General features: G+C 37.5%; 1 protein-coding gene across 4 annotated transcripts in view; it reads right to left on the bottom strand.

Moving 5' to 3' along the window:
- Positions 1-4,756: 4,756 nt before the first annotated feature.
- Positions 4,757-22,524, bottom strand: part of BUB1 (BUB1 mitotic checkpoint serine/threonine kinase) — a 40,824-nt gene continuing 23,056 nt past the window's right edge. For 3 of the 4 annotated variants that reach the window (XM_055240919.2, XM_063616620.1, XM_055240920.2), the window contains 9 exons: positions 21,027-21,114; positions 18,145-18,383; positions 16,841-16,984; positions 9,223-9,338; positions 8,745-8,906; positions 8,410-8,567; positions 8,141-8,312; positions 6,816-6,922; positions 4,757-5,084 (listed from right to left, as the gene is read on the bottom strand). In XM_055240919.2, coding sequence (XP_055096894.1) covers positions 4,889-5,084; positions 6,816-6,922; positions 8,141-8,312; positions 8,410-8,567; positions 8,745-8,906; positions 9,223-9,338; positions 16,841-16,984; positions 18,145-18,383; positions 21,027-21,114 — 1,382 coding nt within the window. In that variant the 3' untranslated portion in view covers positions 4,757-4,888. The remainder of the gene's footprint in view (positions 5,085-6,815; positions 6,923-8,140; positions 8,313-8,409; positions 8,568-8,744; positions 8,907-9,222; positions 9,339-16,840; positions 16,985-18,144; positions 18,384-21,026; positions 21,115-22,524) is intronic. The other variant, XM_055240921.2, reaches the window with a different exon arrangement.

Consider the following 22,524-nt stretch of genomic DNA (forward strand, 5'->3'; position numbering starts at 1 on the left):
TGCCACCTCTACCAGAGCAGCTGCTGGTATCCATGGCTTGGAGACCTGAAGATAGATCACATCACAGGAATCTTTGCAGACATCCCCCAGGACCAGTCCAGAGCCTGGTAGCCTCACTGGTAGCTAGACCCAGAAGAGAAATAACAATCACTGCAGTCCAGCTCTCAGGAAGCCCCATTCCTAGAGGAAAGGGGGGAGTACCACATCAAGGGGTTACCCAGTGGGACAAGAGAATCTGAACAGCAGGCCTTGACTTTCAGACCTCCCCACTGTATTAGTCTACCCAACTGAGAGGGAAGAAAAGTAATTCTGGTAATATGACAAAACAGGTTCTAGAACACCCTCGAAAGATCATACTGGCTCTCTAGCAATGGATCCAAACCAAGAAGAAATCTTTAAATTGCCAGATAAAGAATTCAGAAGGTCAATTATTAAGCTATTCAAAGAGATACTAGAGAAAGGTGAAAACGAACTTAAAGAAATAAAAGGCTGGGTGTGGTGGCTCACGCCTGTAATCCCAGCACTTTTGGAGGCCGAGGCGGGTGGATCACAAGATCAGGAGATCAAGACCATCCTGGCTAACACAGTGAAACCCCGTCTCTACTAAAAATACAAAAATTAGCCGGGTGTGGTGGTGGACGCCTGTAATCCCAGCTACTCGAGAGGCTGAGGCAGGAGAATTGCTTGAATCCGGGAGGTGGAGGTTGCAGTGAGCCGAGGTTGCACCACTGCACTCCAGCCTGGGTGACAGAGTGACTCAAAACAAATAAATAAATAAATAAATAAATAAATACATACATACATACAGGATATGAATGAAAATTTATCCAGAAAAATTACAAATTATGAAATAGTTGAGATGCCCTGAATTATAAGCCACAAATAATAGAATAAGCAAAATTTGGACTTAACAACATTTTTCTTAAACTGAAGTATTTGAATATTAGAACCTATGAAAAAATACACATTGGGTTTGATTTGGGATTTCAAAATAGTTTCGGTATAAAGTTCAAGAACAAATTCCACTGCTTTACTATTTCTCTGTGAATGTTAAAAATGCTACTTCATTAAACCTATATAACAACCTAGTGAAAGAAGGCAGTAAAATCTAGAAGACATTGTGCCTAAGAGAAGCAACTTGTTTAAGAGCAAATACCTGTTGGCTGTAGAGCCAGGACCTTCCAGTAAGAGCCAGGAAGGTGACTTTCCATTATGTCAAGCTGATTTGAGATAGTTTGCTGAGCTATACTGCCTTCACTTCATGAGTACTTCACCTGTTTTTATTATTTAATTAAAAAGGTACTAAGAAGTTTGTAGAGCTTACAGAAAAGTTTATAGGATAATTAACATCTTGATATTGTTTAAAATACTCTAATAATTTAATATATTTGGTAAGTTTTTGATAATAGTATTAACATTAATTTCATTTATTAATTTTTATGCATAGCATTATCATACTATTTTCTGAATACAAAGAATAAATCTAAAGAGCTTTCTATAAATAGCAATCCAGGTAGATTTCTGATAGTGAATTACTCTTGATGGTACTACCATAGATGAAAAATAAGGATGTTTTGATTACAAAAAAAGCAGTTTAAAAAATCACTGTTTAAATTGCATGCATTTGAAAAATACTTTCTTAGTAGTCTAGATTTCATAATTATTTAAAAAGTTAATTGTATGTAATTTATAATCTCAAATAATATTGTTTGACAAAATTATTATTTAATTATGGTTCCTAATATTCTAGATGATCTTTTTGTGTAAATAAGAAAACAAATTTTTAAATTATTATGTTGTATGTTTTCTTTATAGTCACATTATAATGAATTAGACTTTTTATATAATTAGAACTTCTATTTAATTTGTAAAATAAATTCTTTGCAATTAGTAAATGAACAATAACTACAGTTAACCCTTGAACAACATGGGATTTAGTGCTGCCAATCCCTATGCAGTTGAAAATACATATTTGGTATGTTGTATGTGTTATATATTGCATTTTGAGTACAAGAAAGTAAGCTAGAGAAAGGAAGCTTTTGCAGTAAAGCTGTGGTTTCCTTGTAGTTCAATCCTTGAACTGCTATCAATATAGTGTGAGGTATTCACCCATCCATGGTAAAATGAATAAAGTAAATAAGCTCCATTTACTCATTTTAAAATTTGGTCTTTTTCTTGCCCTTATGCCTTCGTTTGTTTTGCTTAATTTTTTATTTATAAAAAAACAATAATAGTTGGTAGGGAATTTTTTTCCCGTGAAAGCCATCAGTGAAGAGGCCATGTTGATCTAGGAAATATAAACATATTTATTTGGTAGCAGTAGATATATAAAACAGAAGCAGAAAAGAGGTACAGTTAATATGATTTAGTGAACACTGAATGTAAAACATTAGTGGGGAGAGAGAAATCTTGGATCATTCACAGGCTTCCAGGTTGTGTACTGGCCTTTATACTGCACAAGAAAAAGGAGTAGGATGTGTTCGGTGAATGGAGAAGTACAGCTGGTCAACAGGGAAGAGTGCAAACTGGATCCCTTCCTTACACCTTATACAAAAATTAATTCAAGATGGATTACAGATTTAAATGTTAGACCTAAAACCATAAAAACCCTAGAAAACCTAGGCAATACCATTCAGGACACAGGCATGGGCAAGGACTTCATGTCTAAAACGCCAAAAGCAATGGCAACAAAAGCCAAAATTGACAAACGGGATCTAATTAAACTAAAGAGCTTCTGCACAGCAAAAGAAACTACCATCAGAGTAAACAGGCAACCTACAGAATGGGAGAAAAATTTTGCAATCTACTCATCTGACAAAGGGCTAATATCCAGAATCTACAAAGAACTTAAACAAATTTACAACAAAAAAATCAAACAACCCCATCAAAAAGTGGGTGAAGGATATGAACAGACACTTCTCAAAAAAAGACATTTATGCAGCCAACAGACACATGAAAAAATGCTCATCACTGTCCATCAGAGAAATGCAAATTAAAACCACAATGAGATACCATCTCACACCAGTTAGAATGGCCATCATTAAAAAGTCAGGAAACAACAGGTACTGGAGAGGATGTGAAGAAATAGGAACACTTTTACACTGTTGGTGGGACTATAAACTAGTTCAACCATTGCAGAAGACAGTGTGGTGATTCCTCAAGGATCTAGAACTAGAAATACCATTTGACCCAGCCATCCCATTACTGGGTATATACCCAAAGGATTATAAATCATGCTGCTATAAAGACACATGCACACGTATGTTTATTGCGGCACTATTCACAATAGCAAAGACTTGGAACCAACCCAAATGTCCATCAATGATAGACTGGATTAAGAAAATGTGGCACATATACACCGTGGAATACTATGCAGCCATAAAAAGGGATGAGTTCATGTCCTTTGCAGAGACATGGATGAAGCTGGAAACCATCATTCTGAGCAAACTATCGCAAGGACAGAAAACCAAACACCGCATGTTCTCACTCATAGGTGGGAATTGAACAATGAGAACACTTGGACACAGGGTGGGAAATATCACACACTGGGGCCTGCTGTGGGGTGGGAGGAGGGGGGAGGGATAGCATTAGGAGATATACCTAATGTAAATGACAAGTTAACAGGTGCAGCAAACCAACATGGCACATGTATACATATGTAACAAACCTGCACGTTGTGCACATGTACCCTAGAACTTAAAGTATAATTAAAAAAAAAAAAAAGACATATTTTTTCATCTATCAGATTGGCAAAAGTCAAAGAGAGCCTGATCTGTCCTAATGAGAGTATGGAGAACAAAGACGCTTATAGATGTCTGATACAACTCCCATGGGAGGCTATTTGCAGATATTAATACAAAATTTTAAACGCACTCACCTTTGACCCAGCAATTTCACTTCTAGGCATTTATATGACAGATATATCACATAACCAACTAATACGCGACTGTTAAAAAGCATGAGGTCATTCCATATGTAGTTATATTCTCTGTTGCCACACATTAAGTTAAAAAAAGCACAACTATGCTAGTTGCTTCAAAAACACAGTATATAGAAATATGCATTCCATTCTTTTTGGAAAGATTCATAAAAAATGTGGTGTGATTGCCTCTGGAATGGGCAACACGATGGCTGATAAGGGTAGGAGGAAGCAATTCACTCTGTCCTCCTGAATTGTGCATAACCTGGGATTTGTTTTCATCGTAATGCTAAGGGAACAAGGGAAGGAGGGATGGAGGAAGGAAGGTCAGTCCAGGCTAGAAGGCCCTTCCAGCTCTGAAAGTCAACAAATGCCAAGTTGTCTGCTATAATTTTAGAGATGGTTAATTAATGATCTATATAGCTTATAAGAAAGACTTTAAGATCTGAGATTTTCCTTTGGTACTTTTAAAAAATAAACAGGCTTAGGATTTTTATTTCGTAGAGAGCAATGAAGAACAGGTACAATAAAGGACAGGCAAGCTTTATTCATAAAAACTTGAAGTCCCTTGGAAATGTTAGGGAAACGTGTGTATGTGTGTGTGTGTGTGTGTGTGTGTGTGTGTGTTTACACAGATACCAAACTTCAAATTTGGAAAATAGCTGTCTTGGCCCTTTTTTGGCTTAAACAGGTCAGTGTTTAAAAAGTGATTTCTAGAGAATGCTCATGTCTGAATTATTCTCACAAATGCTTGCATCCCAGAAGCAGCCCAATCAGCCTGCTACATAGGGACCTTATGGGGTTGTATATTTTGTTGAAATATTTATAACAACTAAGTCACATGGAAATATTCCGTGGGATTTATTTTTAACAAACATTTACATAAACAATAAATGAAAAAAATCAAGGTTTAAAGTGAGCAGATTCATATTTACAGTGTGATTTTTAAGGACTGTCTATATCCAAATCTTATTTTCGTGAACGCTTACATTCTAAGAGCAGTACAATTAGCCTATTACGTAGGGCCCTAATCTTGTTAGTATAGTGTTGTTGAAATACTTTCTTCAGCTTTTGCCTTAACAAATCCAAAGATGGAAGATGATGACAATCTGGAATATTCAACATAACGTGAAAAAATTCATTCCACATATCCAAATGAGGAAGCCTGAAAAAGACAAAGCATAAATAATGGCTAAAATGTAGCCTTCAGTTTGCAGGATAACCCCACCGCTGCATCTGTCTTCCACAGGCTTGGACAGTTTAGTGTAACAACTCTCACCTAAACACAATACAATGCAGCAAGTATGGAAACACTATATCTATTATACATGAGAGAGATTAAAGACCCAGTTAACTGTCTTATAGATCTTGTTCCAAAAAATAAGATAAGTAATCTTTTTTTTTTTTTTTTTTTTTTTTGAGACAGAGTCTCACTCTGTCGCCCAGGCTGGCGGTTTCACCGTGGTCTCAATCTCCTCACCTCATGATCCGCCCACCTCGGCCTCCCAAAGTGCTGGGATTACAAGTGTGAGCCACCGCGCCCGGTCAGTAAGTAATCTTTTAGCAATACTGCAAGTCAAAAAATTTTCTCTCTCTCCCTTTAAATAAAAACCCAAACTATCTGCTTCTGGCTAGCTGTACATACAATACTGCCAGAATTGGATAACCTGGACAAATGCTTCTGTCAAACCTAATTGCATATGCACCAGGACCAGGTAGACAGGCTGGACTGCCCAGGAGAGAGCTCAGAGTTAAGAGTTCCAACTACTATAATTGTTAAAATTAACTGCAGAAACTCCAGAACATGGAGATAAAGCGTTGGAGAGAAAGTAGAATACAAAGGAACTGTGCTCCAGACAGGAAATGCCACCAGGCCTGCTGAGGGTTAACTTCCAGCTCTTCTTCACACTGGTGGTCAGAGATGAAACTATCTGGTCCTTCAATTTTGAGCCAAAGATGGAATAAAGTATTTACTAAACATGAGGGCTCATTATGCAGAATAAAGAATAGTTGTTATAAGCTTTCCTCCAGGGCCTGAACCTAACCTTACTTATGTACGGTATATGACATTTCATAAAATTATTGCCATTTTTCTTTTTTTTTTGTGGGGGCTGGGGGAGATGAGGTTCACAGGAATCCCATCTTACATTTTCTCAAGAAGATATAAACATTTGTAAAAGTCCATTAGGCTGTACACTTAAGAGGAGTGTACTTTTCTGCATATGTTTTTATGCCTCAAAAAAGAAAGTATAAGTGATATAATGAATATGCAGGTACCAAATACTCAGCTTAAACAAAACATTCCAACAGTTTGTTCACACATTGTGTTAGGAGAGCCATCCATGTTGACAGGAAGAGCTCTTGCCTAATCATGAATTTTCACTGTGATTTATAGATAAAAAAAAACAATCTTTGAGAAGCTCAAGTAACACAGGGCTAGGACTGTCCTGTGAGAGACAGCTACTCATATTACTTTATAATTTATGAAGCATTTTCACATACACTATTTCCTTCGCTTCTTATAAATATCTGACAAAAATAGGATCAGTATTTCCACAGACCAAAAAAAAAAAGAAAAGAAAAGAAAAAACAAGTGAAAACCTGAGGGCCAGTGACATTAGGTGATTAGGGGTGGAAACATTTGCGTGTGTACAGGATGTCAACCATTTGGCCAGGAGTTTTCAGTGAGGACATCAGCTGCCCCAGTGGGGAGAGAGAAGTGGTAAAGTTATGCAGCTTATTCCCTGTGCCCAGTGCCCAGGACTGTCCTGTCACCATACTGCCCAAGGCATAGGATTTCCATGTGGTGGCAGAGATCCTTTTTTTTTGCCAGATGGAACCCAACATTTTACTATAGTTATTCTCTTTTCACTACAGCACCAACGCTAATACCCACCTTCTAAAAAGACCTTCAGGCTTACACTCTCCTCCTTCATTTTTCACTTTCATGTAAGTACCAAAGAGCATGCAATATACTGTTGCAGCAACCCCAAAGTAATCGATCTATGAAGAAGATAGAGGTACATATGACTTAAGTAGTAATTTACACATGACTATATCAAGATGCCTGTCTAACTTAGGCAGCAAGTTAAATACTCACAGGATTTTACTTTTAAAACATTTTGGAAGGCATTTGTTCAATCGCCCCACTAACATGTCTTACTGAATAGCTAGGCTTTGCCACAGGCTTCCACAGACAGCAGACTACCCTCCACCTCCTACGGTAGTCTCTTGGAAAGCTCTGCCCTCCTGAGCTACCATGTCCCTCTCAAGTCCTTCATTCTGTCACACAGATGACAAACACAACACTCTAAGCCCTCTTCCACATAGACAGCTTGGAAGTCCTCCTAGCTCACTCCCCTGGGACTCTGGTTGTAGTTCTCTAACTCGCCCCCATGGCCTCTTGTTGTGTGATATGTTCATAACTGAAAAGAACACTCCAGCCCCATCCACATCCACAGGATAGAAGATGACCATCTCCTAAGGCCTCACTAGCAGTGACAACATACTAGAAACAAGATCCCTCCCCTCCCCACCTAATCTTTGCCCCTTTTACCATGGGCTCCTGGAAAGACATAGCTTTCACCAGGGAACTTGGCAGTTGGTTTTGTTAACCCAGGTTCAAAACTTTTCATTTATCCCAATTAGCATTCTCCTCGCTGGTCATCTAATATTCTAGTTGGTTGAAAATTCTGCAATCTTCCATTAGAATAATAATGATCCATTTCTTGATCTGGCCAGTTGGGAATCTGGCTGTACCATCTATTACAGTCAAACCCACCATCCTGCCTGAGAGCATCCCAGATATATCCAACATGTGCTCAACTCTGCCTGGAGTGGGCATGCGGGTCTCCCTGTTATCCCTGATTTAGGAAATTGGGCTGGCCTACCTTGATCTCAATAAACCAAGCTGTCTCTTTGCTGCATGACTTCCTTTCTGAAGGGTTCACTAATCATTAAATACTCTTCCCTATGATCAAACTCACAGAATATATCTGCTCCCCTTTCCTGATAACAGGATCTGTAATGGACTAATAAGAAAGCAGAGTATTCTTCAGGAATAGAATTCTATCCCTGCCACGTTGGCCTTAGGCTCATCTCTCCTTCAACTGCTCCTCAAAAGACCACCTCAAACTACCTAGATCCCCAAATTCATTTTGAAAATCTGATAAGCGCAACACAGAGAAATATTTCCAAGTCCCTCACTTTTTAGTTTTATACCTGGTAGTTCCATGGTTTGTTGCTGAGCATCTCAACACACTGAAAACCAGATGTTTCACACTTTGCTGTGAATATAGTTCCTTTTGGAAAAAGTTTCATATCTATACTCTGACCCAGGTCAATCAGTGCCAAGCCAGCAGATAAATCATCTTCGTCATCCTGTTCCAAAAATCTATATTAAACACAAAGCCAGGCTGCATGAGCACAAATGATGAAAGGCTGCTATGGAAATAGGAAGAGAAGAACCCTGTTAAAAGTATAACACTTGCCTATTTCCAAGTATGAAATTGTCTGGCTTAATGTCTCCATGAATGATTTCACAGTCATGCACTTGCTCAATCATGTAAAGCATTCTCATAGCAAAAGAGATGACGAGACCTTGAGGCATCACTTTTTCAGGGGTATTTTTATAGAGGTTAATGGCATTCTAGGAACAATGGAAAGTGGAATCCTGAGTTAGTTGCACAAGATTAATAAAATTTCAAATTGAGAGCTTTGCCCCTGCCCACCACTCCACAAAAGCCCCAACCACAAAAGTACATGCAAGGTACAAGCCAAAAATGCATTTTAAATTCATGTGCTCATCATAAAAATGAATACTTACTAATAATGTTCCATAGCTGTAGAGCTCTCCTACTAATACACTGCCATTCTGGAATAAGTGGGCAGAATAGAACTTCATAAACATGTGCTGCATAGATGGCTTTAGTCTTTCCATCAACTGGGTCCCAATGTAGAATTCCCAGGGGTTGGCAGGCTTCTGGACCTGCAAATCAGGTATGTGAAATTCATATCCAGTCTCATATTCTGAAAAATGATAGCAATAAAGCAACCTCTATCCCAATAAAAGATGTGGTGTTGACAGTGATGACAAGCTATGAACTGTTGCTACAATGTGGGGGTTGCTGCAAGACAATTTTAGTGGGAAAAAAATTCTAAATCCTTTGTAGTTTTTGTTTTTTAATTGCCAACTGTAGATATAAATAAAAACACCACTATCTTAAAGAAAAAAAAAATTATTGGCAAACTCCAGTTCTGAAATTCATTTCTATATCATACAAAAGACAACTCAGGTCATTTACCTTTAAAACAAATTTCTGTTTATTTTTAGCATCATTCAGATCTCCCTGGGTAGCTTCGTACACCTGGGCAAAGGCTCCTTCTCCAAGAAGGTGATGGACATAGACCAGCTTAGAACCTTAGAAGATAATTGAAAATTTTAATTTATGTAAGCCTTTTAAATAGTTTTCAATTTACAAAGAAGTTACAAAGACATAGAGTTTTCTGTATCCTTCGCATCCACTGTCTGCAATTATTAACTCTTATATAACCATGGTATATTTGTCACAAATAATCAATCAACCAAAGTATTATGCTCCTATTAACTAAGCTGTACATCTCACTCACATTTCACTAGTTTTTGCCTATGTTCTAGTATACTTTATGTTTAGTCATTAGAGTCCACTTAGCCTCTTCTGGGCTGTGACAGTTTCTCAGATGTTCCTTGTTTTTGATGATGACAGTTCCAAAGAGTACTAGTCAGGTATGTTGTAGAATGGCCCTCAAATTGGGTTTGTTTGATATGTTTCTTGTGGTTACTTTGGAGTTATTGGATTTTGGGGGAAAGACCACAGAGGTGAAGTTGTAGTAGTTTTTTGTTTGTTCTTTAGAGACAGGCTCCTGAGAAGCCAGGACCACAGGCGTGCACCACCATGCCCAGCTAATTCTTAAATTTTTTGTAGAGATGGGGTCTCACCATGTTGCCCAGGTTTGTCTCAAATTCCTGGCTTCAAGTGATCCTCCTGCCTTGGCCTCCCAAAGTGTTGGGATTACAGGAGTGAGCTAACACACCTAGGCTGTACTAGTAGATTTTTAAATTAAATTAAAAACAGGAATTCACATGTTCAAAATCAGATGTAAAGTAGTAGATTTCTGGTTCTTGGTCCAGCATATGAGGAGCTTGGAGTCATCACTCCACCCTCACAGTAAGCCAAATGGCTGAAAATCAACGTCACTTCTGAGATCCATTAGAGAACTGAGGTCAAAGGACAATCTGCTTCCTCCAAAATTAGAGAGACAGAGAAGTGGACACAGAGAATCACAGCTTGCCAAAGTAGAAGCCCAGGAACAGAAACCACAGCTGGAACCAGTACTGGGGGAGTTATAATGTAAAGAACTGCACATCTCAGACCTTATTTAAGAAGTCCCTAGGGAAACCCAAAGACAACAAGGGAAACAAAAATAAGGACACAAAGGGCAATTATAGCCTCTTATGTAGTGACAGCAAACAGTAAACACAGCCTAACCCATAGGCAGATTAAGCATGAAAGCTCACACTGAAGGTCTATTTAATCCCATTTCCTTTTAGCTCATATATTAGGTCCGGCTCTTAACAAAAACTCACAAGGCATAGTAAAAGACAAAAATCACAGCCTGAAGAGCCAGAGTAAGCATCAGAAACAGATACACATATGGCAGAGATTTTAGAATTATCAGACTAGGATTTTGTTGTTTGTGTTTTTAGAGATAGGTTCTCACTGTGTCACCCAGGCTAGAGTGTAGTAGCATGAACATAGCTCACTACAGCCTCAAACTCCTGGGCTCAAGTGATCTTCCTGCCTCAGCCTCCCATGTAGCTAGGACTATAGGTGCACACCATCAAGCCTTGCTAATCTTTTAATTTTTTGCAGACAGAGTCTCACTATGTTGCCCAGGCTAGTCTTGAACTCCTGGCCTCAAGTGATCGTCCTACCTCAGCCTCCTAAAGTGGTGGGATTATAGGAATGAGCTACCATGCCAGGCCCACACTAGAAATTTTTTTTTTTAAATTCTAATTGACATGCTAAGAGTTCTAATGAAAAAAGTAGACAGTGTGCAAGAAGAAATGGGTAATATAGGCAGAGAGAAACTGAGAAGCAAAAAAAGGTACTAGAAATAAAAACCCACTGTAATAGAAATAAAGAATGCCTTTGATTGACTCACCAATAGACTATACATGGCATGGAAAAGAATCAGTGAGCTTGAAGATAAGCCAATAAAAACTTCCAAAACTGAAATGAAAAAAAAAAAAAAATAGAAAGAAAGAAATAGATAGAGTATTTAAGGAATGTGGGACAACTACAAAATGTATAACAGATGTAGAATGGGAATACCAGAAGGAAGAAGGGAGAAAGGAACAGACAAAAATATCTGAGGCCGGGAGCAGTGGCTCACGCCTGTAATCCCAGCACTTTGGGAGGCCATGATGGGCGGATCACTTGAGGTCAGGAGTTCAAGGCCAACATGATGAAACCCCATCTCTACTAAAAATACAAAAAATTAGCCGGGTATGGTGGCGGGCATCTGTAGTCCCAGCTACTCGGGAGGCTGAGGCAGTAGAATCACTTAAACCCTGGAGGCAGAGGTTGCAGTGCACCGAGATTGTGCCACTGCACTGTAGCCTGGGCAAAAAGAGGTAAACTCCGTCTCAAAAAAAAAAAAAATTGAAGTAATAATAGCACAGAATTTTCCAAAATTAATGATAGACACCAAACCACAGATCCAGGAAGCTTAGAGAGCACCAAGCAGGATAAATACTGAAAAATCAACATCTAGGCATATCATATTCAAACTGCAGAAAAAGACACAGAGAAAATATTGAAAGAAGCAAGACAAATAAAACCATCTTACCTATAGAGGAGCAAAGATAAGAATTACACAGGACTTCTCAGTAACCATGCAAGCAAGAAGAGAGTGGAGTGAAATATCTAAAGTACTTAGAAATTTGGAATCCACCAATCTAGAATTCTGTATCCAGCAAAATTATCCTTCAAATGTGAAGAATAAAAATTTTCTTACACAAGCAAAAAAGATTAGTTGTGAGGTATATTGCAAACACTAGGGTAACCACTTAAAAAAATTTTAAAAGAAGTATAATTAATACACTAAGAGAGGAGACAAAATGGAATTATGAAATAACTCAAAAAATCAGAGAAGGAAGAAACAGAATAGTAGACAAAGAAACAAAGAACAAGGGCAAGGAATAGAAAACAAATATAGTGACAATCCAATTATATCAACAATCACTTTAAATATCAGTGGTCTAAATATACCAATCAAAACAAAGACATACTTTAAATACCAAGACAGATGAAAAGTAAAGGGATAAGGCCAGGCACGGTGGCTCACACTTGTAATCTCAGCACTTTGGGAGGCCAAGGAAGGTGGATCACCCGAGGTCAGGAGTTTGAGACCAGCCTGACCAATATGGTGAAACCCTGTCTCTAAAAAAAATATAAAAATTAACTGGGCTTGGTGGTGTGCGCCTGTAGTCCCAGCTACTCAGGAGGCTGAGACAGGAGAATCACTTGAACCTGGGAGGCAGAGGTTGCAGTGAGCCAAGATCACAGTACTACGGCACTACACTCCAGCCTGGGTGACAGAGCGAGACTCCTTCTCAAAAAAAAAAAAAAAGGAAAGGGATAGAAAAAGATATACCATGCTAACACTAATAAAAGAAAATGTAATAATAGCTATATTCATTTCTGACAGAGCAGACTTCAGAGCAAAACAATTATCAGCATAGAAAATGGCATTACGTGTGTGTGTGTGTGTGTGTGTGTGTGTGTATAAGACAAGGTCTTGCTATATTCCCTGGCTAATCTGAACTCCTGTGCATAAGTGATCCTCCAGTCTCAGCCTCCCAAGTAGCTGGGACTTATAGGCACATGTCGCCATGCCTGGTTAATTTTTTTAAAAAAATATTTGTAGAGACAAGGCCTCACTGCATTGTCCAGACTTGTCTCAAACTCCTGGCCTCAGCTGATACTATTGCCTTGGCCTCCCAAAGTGCTGGATTACAGGTGTGAGTAACTGTGCCTGGCCTGCATTATATAATGTTAAAGGGATTAATTCTCCAAGAAGACATAATGTGTATAAGCCTAACAAGAGTGTCAAAATATGTGAGTCAAAAGTTACCAAAAACTAATAGAACTACAAGGAGAAAAAGAAGAATTCACTATTATAGTTGGCGACTTCAACACCCTTCCATCAGAAATGGACAGATCAACTGGGTGTGGTGGCTCACACCTGTAATCCCAGCACTTTGGGAGGCCAAGACAGAAAGATTGATTGAGGTCAGAAGTTCGAGACCTAGGGAACATAGTGAGAACCCTATCTCTATAAAAAAAAAAAAAAAAAAAAAAAAAAAAAAGCTGCATGTTGTGGTGCATGACTGTAGTCCTAACTACTCAGGAAGCTGGGGTCAAAGGATTCCTTGAATCCAGGATTTTGAGGTTGCAGTGAGCCAAGATTGTACCACTGCACCCCAGTCTGGATGACAGAGTGATACCCTATTTCAACAAAGAAAGAAAAGAAGTGGAGGGGAGGGGAGGGGCAGGACAGGGAGGGACGGGAAGGGGCAGATAAAGCAGGCAGGAAATCAGCAGTAAAAACATGGTTGAACTGAATGGTAGCATCAATCAATTGGATCTAATTGACATTTATGGAATACTTCATCAAATAACAGCAGAATATACATTCTTCTCAAGCTCACATGGAATAGTCACCAAAAGAGACAACATTCTGGGCCATAAAACATTTTACCAAATTTAAAAGAACAGAAATCATACACAGTATGAAAGGTAGTTGTAAAGTCCCCCAAATACTTAGAGATTAAACATACTTCTGAATACCACATTGGTCAAAGAAGTCTCAAGAGAAATTTAAAAATATTTTGAACCAAATGAAAATGCAAATACAATTTACCAAAATTTGTGGGACGCAGTAAAGGAACATTTGTAGCACTAAATACATATACTAGAAAAGAAGATCTAAAAATCAATGAGATTCTACCTTAAGAAACTAGAAAAAAGAGCAAATTTAAAGTAAGCAGAATAAAAGAAATAAACATTACAGTAGAAATCAATAGTGGAATGCCATATCCACAAATGAGAATTGAGATGAAATGAACAAATTCCTTGAAAGACGCAATCTACCAAAGCCCACAAAAGAGAAATAGATAATATGAACAGTCCTATATCTGTTAAAGAAATGGAATCAGTAATTGATAACCTTCCAAAATGGGAAGCACTAGGCTCAGATGGGTTCACTAGTGAATTCTATCAAACATTTGAGGAACAAATTATATCCATTCTCAACAATCTCTCGCAGATGAAAGAAGCAGAGGGAATACTTCCTATCTCATTCTAAGGGGTTCTAAGGGGCCAGCATTTCCCTGACACCAAGACCAGATAAAGATATTACAAGGAAGGAATACTATAGACCAGTACCTCTCATGAACACGGATACAAACATCTTCAGCAAAATATTAGTAAATCCAATCCAACAATGTGTAAAAAGAATTATAAGTAAATCCAATCCAACAATGTATAAAAAGAATTACACACTATAACAACCAAGTGCAATTTATCCCAGGTATACAAGGCTAGTTCAACACTTAATTAATTAATTTCAATTAATGAAATCTATCACATCAACAAAGAATCATATAATCATATCAATAAATGCAGAAAATATTGAAAGGAGCACGATAAATAAAACACCCACTTATGATTGAAAAAAAAAAGCCTCTCAGCAAACTAGGAATAGAGAGATACTTTCTTGACAAAGAACATTTACAAAAAACCTATTCACAATAGCAAAGAGTTGGAACCAACCCAAATGTCCAACAACGATAGACTGGATTAAGAAAACATGGTACATATACACCATGGAATACTATGCAGCCATAAAAAATGATGAGTTCATGTCCTTTGTAGGGACACGGATGAAACTGGAAACCATCATTCTCAGTAAACTATTGCAAGGACAAAAAACCAAACACCGCATGTTCTCACTCATAGGTGGGAATTGAACAATGAGAACTCATGGACACAGGAAGGGGAACATCACACTCGGGGGACTGTTGTGGGGTGGGGGGACGGGGGAGGGACAGCATTAGGAGATATACCTAATGCTAAATGACGAGTTAATGGGTGCAGCAAAACAACATGGCACGTGGATACATATGTAACAAACCTGCACATTGTGCACATGTACCCTAAAACCTAAAGTATAATAATAAAAAAATAAAAAATAAAAAAAACCTACAGCTAAAATCATACTTATAGGTAATAAACTATGTAGATGCTTTCCCCCTAAGATCAGGAACAAAGCAATGATAAGAAACCAACCAACCAATTAGAAAATGGACAAAAGATCTGGATAGACATCTCACTGAAGATATACTCATGGCAAATAAGCATATGAAAAAATATTCAATGACGTATGTCTTCAGGGAATTGAAACTTAAAACAAGATTGAGATATCACTGTTCACCTATCAGAATGGCTAAAACCCAAAACGCTGACAACCACCTAATGAGGGCAAGACTGGGGAACAGGAGCTCTCATTCACTGTTGGTGGGAATGCTAAATGGTACAGCCACTTTGGAAGTTTCTTACAAAAGTAAACATACTGTCATCATACAACCCTGCAGTTACACTCCTTAGTATTTACCCAAATTATGAGTTGAAAACTTATGTCCACACAAAAACTTGCACACAGATGTTTACAGCAACTTTATTCATAATTGCCAAAACTTGGAAGTAACCAAGATCTCTTTCATTAGATGAGTGGAAAGGTTTAACTGTGTGGTACATTCATGCACTAAACATTATTCAGTGATTAAAAAAAAAAGCTATCGAATCATGAAATGACACAAAGGAACCTTAAATGCACATTGCTAAGTAAAAGATGCCAGTCGAAAAGGCTATATACTATATGACTCCAACTATATGACATTATGGAAAAGGCAAAACTACACAGACAGCAAAACAATCAGTGGTTGCCAGGGGTTGGGGACAAGGAGGAAGGGATGAATAGGTGAGGCACAGGGGATTTTTAGGGTGAGGAAATGATTCTGTATGATACTGTAATGATGGATACATGTGATTGTACTACATTCGTCAAACCCCACAGAATATACAACCCAAAGAGTGAACCCTAATGTAAATTAGCACTTCGATTAATAATGCGTCAACATTGGCTTAATTTTAACAAATGTACCACACTCATGCAAGATGTTAGTAGCAGGAAAATCTGTGTGTGTGTATATGGGGAGGTAGGAATATGTACTTTATGCTGAATTTTTCTGTAAGCTTAAAACTTCTCTTAAAAATAAAGTCTATTCATTAAAAAAGTTAAAAGGGAATATTGTGAAGTCTTGCTCCCATTGTTTCCCACTCCCACCTACAGCTAACTGTTTTAATTGTGGCATATAATACATACGGCTCTGCCCTTTTCATTTAACAGTATGGTATGTTTTGGAGCTCATTCCCTATCAGTACAGAGTGAGCTTTCTTGTTCTGTTGCCAATGTTACTATAGTATTTTACCATAGAAGTATATAATAATATCTGTAGGAAATCCTTAAAAGTGGATAGCTGGGTTTAAAAGTAAGTGCATTTTTAATTTTAATAGATATTGGCAAATTGCCCTCTATGAGTTATAGGAGTTATAGTCCCAACAGGAAGCACAATCCTACAATCATGGCTTAACAAAATGTTCAGTTTAGTATTACAGATACAACTCCCTATTGGAGGTTGGGGGGCAAATAGGAGAATCTCTCTCACACACACACACACACACACACACACAAGTTACCTTCAGCTTCTCATAGAGAAACAAGAATTTAAAGTTATATTATCCAAATAATTCTTACCCAATTGAAATTCAGTCTTGGGCTTGATGGCTGGAAGTTTACATTGCCATTCAAAAGTATTTGGATAGGAACTCACTGGTTTAGAAAGCCCAGATAAAAGCTTGAAAATCAGCTTATCATCCCATGGGTTCCCAACAATGAAGTCTTAAAGGAAAGAGAAAAAAAAAAAAAGGAACACGAATTGAGTACTCAAGAACTTTACCAAATAAATTATAGACAGTGAGTAGAGATATTTACTAAATAAGCTTTCAAAGCCTTATACTTTTAAGAGCATTACTTCAAAATAAGAAAGAACTATTTTTAAAAGTCAAAATTGGTAGCTCTGCACAGTTTATTATTTGCCATTTTAGATCTACAAACTTGGATCAATATTCAGTTGTGACAAAGGGAATCAACTCTAGGTGCATTTGCTCCACTCAACTGGAACGGCTAGATTCTATCTTTAACACAATTAGGAATACATGTCTTAAGGGCAGATGTGGACATTAGTTACTTCTAATGTGCTCCGATAGACACATATTATTTAATTGCTTTTCCACTTATAGCCACAAAACTTATACTACCTATGTACAATTTGCGTATATGAGATATACTTTGGGTCCACAAAAGAGAAATAATATCTAAAAGTAAGAAAAAGCTTTCTCTCCAACCTGGAATGTTACAAAAAATTTTATTAGTGGCAGTTATCAAACACTAATCCAACATGGTTAACACTCATTCAGCGCTAAGCACATGCAGAACACTGTTCTCAGTGCTTTATTAATTTACTTGGTTCTTACAATAAGCCTCTAAGGTAGGTACTAGCATCAGCTCAACTCTACAGAAAAGAGGGATACGGAAAATTGGAATGATCTTGGTCAAGATCATGTGACTACTTAGGTGCGGGAGCTAGGATTAGAACATAGTCAGTCCATCTTCAGACTCTGTGCTCTTAACCACTATGCCAGACTGTTTATGTGTAACAAGGGGGTGGAGGGGTGTCTCTTTAAACTTGAGCCTCAGTTTACTTCTGTAAAATGTAAAATATAATCGTATTAGATTAAATGCCTGGCACGTAGTAGGCTGTCAAATTCTAATTCCCTCTTCCAACAGTAATTATTTTGATACATTCTAAAATTAAAATTGATTTGCCCTTCAAGTATGCTGTTACTCCGTTGTGATGCATTATGCAAGTTTTGTCTGAACTCACTGACATCTGTTCTACTCAGTGACATTCAAGTCCCACTGTGGGTTTCTTTCATGGGACAGCTTTCCCCATGCTCCTGTCCTGATTCAACGGCATAACAAAGAGTGAGTGTTCGTACTTGGAGCATCAGCATTCCCAAGTGAACTCATCTGCATCCATTCTGCTTGGAGCCCAGCAATAGCATCTGGTGGATCTTCTGCAATGGCAGCGTCAGTGTCTGTAAGTCGGCAAGCCTCAACGCCCAATTCTGCCTCACAGTTAAGTACCCCACCTGCAGCAGGCTGGCTCAGACGGAGTAAGGATGCTGAATACATGTGAGACGAGAAGGCCTGTTCTGGGCTTTTCTCTTGAATTGGACTGGACATGTGAAAGGAATAAAGAAACCAAAACACTGCATGATTAGAAATCTGTTGGATTCAGTCACATGAAAGTCCCTTCTCATTCTAGAAATGACATTTCACAATAGCCTCACAGACTAAAAGTTGATTAAAGCATTTTTAGACAAACAAATCTATGAAAATATACAGCTAGTACAATATGAACAGAAATAATAAAATCAAGATATGGTTATATCAGATAAATAGGTGAGGTAACACATGGGATATTCTTTAGTAGGAAATGTCAGGAGTGGGTTTATTTCTCTAAGCTGCATCTATGTGACACTACTATCATCAAGACTGAATATTTAACTTTATTCCAAAAATGGCTGCTTTAATAACATTGAAACAAACAGAAAATGTCAATCACAATACAACACTCCAGTACACTTCAATATGTATAGTCACGTGCTGCATAACAACAATTCAGAGAACAGCATATGCAATGGTGGCCCCATAGGATCATAATGGTGCTGAAAACCTCCGGTCTCCTAGTGATGTCTGATGATCCTGACCCTGGGTGCGCAGGCCTCAGCTAATGTGTATGTTTGTGTGGTCGTTTTTAACAAAAAAGTTAAAAAAGTGAAAAAAAAATTTTTTTAATGCTTACAGAATGATATAAAGAAAAAATATTTTTGTATAGTTGTACAATGTGTTTGTTTTTTAAGCTAAGTGTTATTACAAAAGTCAAAAAGATAAAACTTTTTAAGTTGATAAAGTAAAAAAGTCACAGTAAGCTCAGGCTAATTTATTACTGAAGAAAAATTTTTCTTAGTAGTGTAGCCTAACTATAGTGTTTCTAAAGTCTACAGCAGTGCACAGTAATATCCTAGGCCCTCACGTTCACTCACCACTCACTCACTCACTGACTCACCCAGAGCAACTTCAGTCCTGCAAGCTCCATTCATGGGAAGTGCCCTATACAGAACACCATTTTTTATCTTTTACACTTTATTTTTACTATATCTTCTCTATGTGTACATACACAAATTCTTACACCACTCTGTTGCCATTGCTTACAGTATTCAATACAGTAACATGCTGTACATGTTTGTAGCCTATGAGCCACAGGTTATACCATATAGCCTACGTGTGTAGTAAACTAATCAAACCATCTAAGTTCATGTAAGTACACTCTGATGTTCATGTAACAATGAAACTGCCTAAGGACACATTTCTCAGAAAGTATCCCAGTTGTTAAGCAACTGCATGACTGTATATGGAAGTATATGTATACATATACATCCATACACACACACACACAGACACACACACACACAGTATACAGTTGATCCTTATTATTCATGGATTTCATATTTGTGAATTCACCTGTATGCTACAATTTATTTGTAAGCTTCAAATCAATACTCATAGTGATTTTTCAGTCATTTACAGATATGCAGAGCAATGAAAAATTGAGCCACCTAACATACATGTTCTGAGCTAAGGTTGAACAAGGTGACACTCAGCCTTCCTGTTCCAGCTCTCATACTGCAAACAAGTATCCTTTTCAAGCTGTACTTAGTGCCACAATTTTTGTGTCTTTGTGCTTTTTCTTGGTGACTTTGGTATTGAAAATGGTCCCGAAGTATAGTGCTGAAGTGCTCTCTAATGTTCCTAAGCACTAGAAATCTGTGAAAATATGTGTATTAGATAAGCTTTATTTAGATGTCAGTCAGTGTTGCTGGACATGAATTCAATGTTAATGAATTAACAATATATAAGGTGTTTTTTTAACAAAATGTTGTTATTAGAGGCTTGCAAGATGCTGTCTGTATTCCCCTTAAGAATATTCAGTATTCACTAATTCAGTGTTTGTGGTGACTCTATAGAATTATAGTGAATAATGAAAACTGACTGCAGATATATCTCCACATACACCCCCAATCAATATCTACCTAAACATACTGAAGTATGTATTTTTATACAAATATATTTATACATGCAATTTCATACACTGCTATTTTCACTTGTCACATTTTTCCTGTTGTAAACTTTTTTCAACTATACTTTCTTTGTAATAATTTTAGGTATAAAGAAATGTTGCAAAGATAATAGAGAATTCCTGTATACTCCTCACTCAATTTCTGCTAAGATTATCCTTTCCTATTGCAATGGTACCTTTGTCAAAACTAATAAACCAACATTTGTTCCGTTACTATTAACTAAACTGTAGACATCATTCGATTTCACCACTCTTTTCACTAAGGAACTTCTGCTTCAGGATCTAGTCCTGGGTACCAGATTGCATTTAGTTGTTATGTCTCTTTACTCTTCTTTCATCTGTGACAGTTTCTTAGTCTTTCTTAGTTTCCCAAGACCTTGACAGTTTTGAGGAGTACTGGCCAGGTATTCTGGAGAATGTCCTTCAATTTGGGTTTCTCTGATGTTTTCTCATCAAGCACTGGCCTGATATATCAAGTGTTTAGGTTCACTGTTGTATGTATATTCACGGAGAGTACCTTCTGACTTAAAGCTACTAGTCCATACAATCTTTATTAGCCTTTAAGGCTAAAATTAGGTATCCTATTACAGCCAAAAAGGCAAAGCTAGAATGAAAATGGTAAACAATGTTAGAATGGAAATGAAGAGAATGGCAGAACCAAATAAACCCTCACAATACCTGAATTTTCCATCCCTTGAAGGCACCACCATGTTTTCTTCACAAGAATCCAAAGTCACCTGGGTACATTGTTTTGCTACCACATTTTCTGAAAGATTCAAAAATTAGAGAGATATGTTAGATGCACATGTGTGCACAACACACACTATTTGATATGGTTACAAAGTCTAGGATTTCTTTTGACACTGACTTGCATTATGATTTCAAAATAGTGTTCCATTGTAAAATGTATAATAAGATTCAAAAAATGGGAGGAAAAAATCACTTTTAAAAAATCTACTACTGGCCAGGCACAGTAGCTCATGCCTATATCCCAGTGCTTTGGGAGGCTGAGGTGGGAGGATCACTTGAGGCCAGTAGTTTGAGGCAAGGCTGAGCAACATAGTGAGACCCTATCCCTAAAATAACTTTTTAAAATTAATTAGATGTGGTGGTAGGAGCCTGTAGCCCTAGCTACTCAAGAGGCTGAGGTAGGAGGATCACTGAGCCTAGGAGTTTGAGGCTGCACTGCACTCAGCCTGGGCAACATAGCAAGACCATATCCTTAAAAACAAACAAATAAAATCTACTACTAATATATGTGAGCATTTCAACTCTACATCTAATCCCTACAATCCTTCAAGAAAAAAGGGGTCGAGAGAGTGGCAAGAACATGTGAGCAGGATGATCAGACCATGGGAAGTCACTGGTATGGATGGCAGGGCTACACCCAGCTTCAGGAGAACCTGAAGACAAGAACATGGAGAGTAAAAGGCTACAATGGTTCTGGAGGGCAGAGATTTTGGGTCTTTCACTTTAACATGTTGTAGTCAATTAGATGATTAAGTTAGCATTTAATTTATTGAAACGATTTTGTGTTTAAATCAGAAAGCAACCTGGCAATATTTATTACTCTCTATAATTAAAAAAAAATCTATCTATAGATAGATAAACTAGGAAGAACAGAAATACAGAATAAACTTCTACCAAGTGATTATAATACTGCACACAGCCAAGTATATTGGATTACATTTTATCAGATATTCCTTCACTGAACAGGTGTTACTACTTTTTAGCACTAGAACATTAGTTTTTGTTTATAAAGCCAAAGTGGCAAATACTCTTAAGAATAGCCAATATTGACTTTTTGAAAGATTATTTAGACTCATTAAACTACGTTTCCTGGATGGAAAAGGCTTTAATCTTTTTTTTTTTTTTTTAATTAAAGGCAAGCTTGTGATGGTGCTTGGCAATTGTCAAAGTTTCAATTGACCTCTCCTTTAAGATTCAGAAAAGAAATGTATTATATTGGATTAGCACTCTAGGAAATTCTTGGCCAAAAATGTTTAGGTCTATAGGCTCAGAACCCACATTAAAATATGCTTCCATCCAATGAAGTGAAATTCTTTGGCAGCTCTTCTATTATTGCTTTGGTAAACAATTGCTGTATTTTAAAAGCGTGAGCAATGATACAGTTAGTATACAGTCAGCCCTCTGTATCCACAGGTTCCATATCCAC

Source organism: Symphalangus syndactylus, chromosome 14, assembly GCF_028878055.3.
Source record: "Symphalangus syndactylus isolate Jambi chromosome 14, NHGRI_mSymSyn1-v2.1_pri, whole genome shotgun sequence".
NCBI classification, from domain to species: Eukaryota; Metazoa; Chordata; class Mammalia; order Primates; family Hylobatidae; genus Symphalangus; species Symphalangus syndactylus.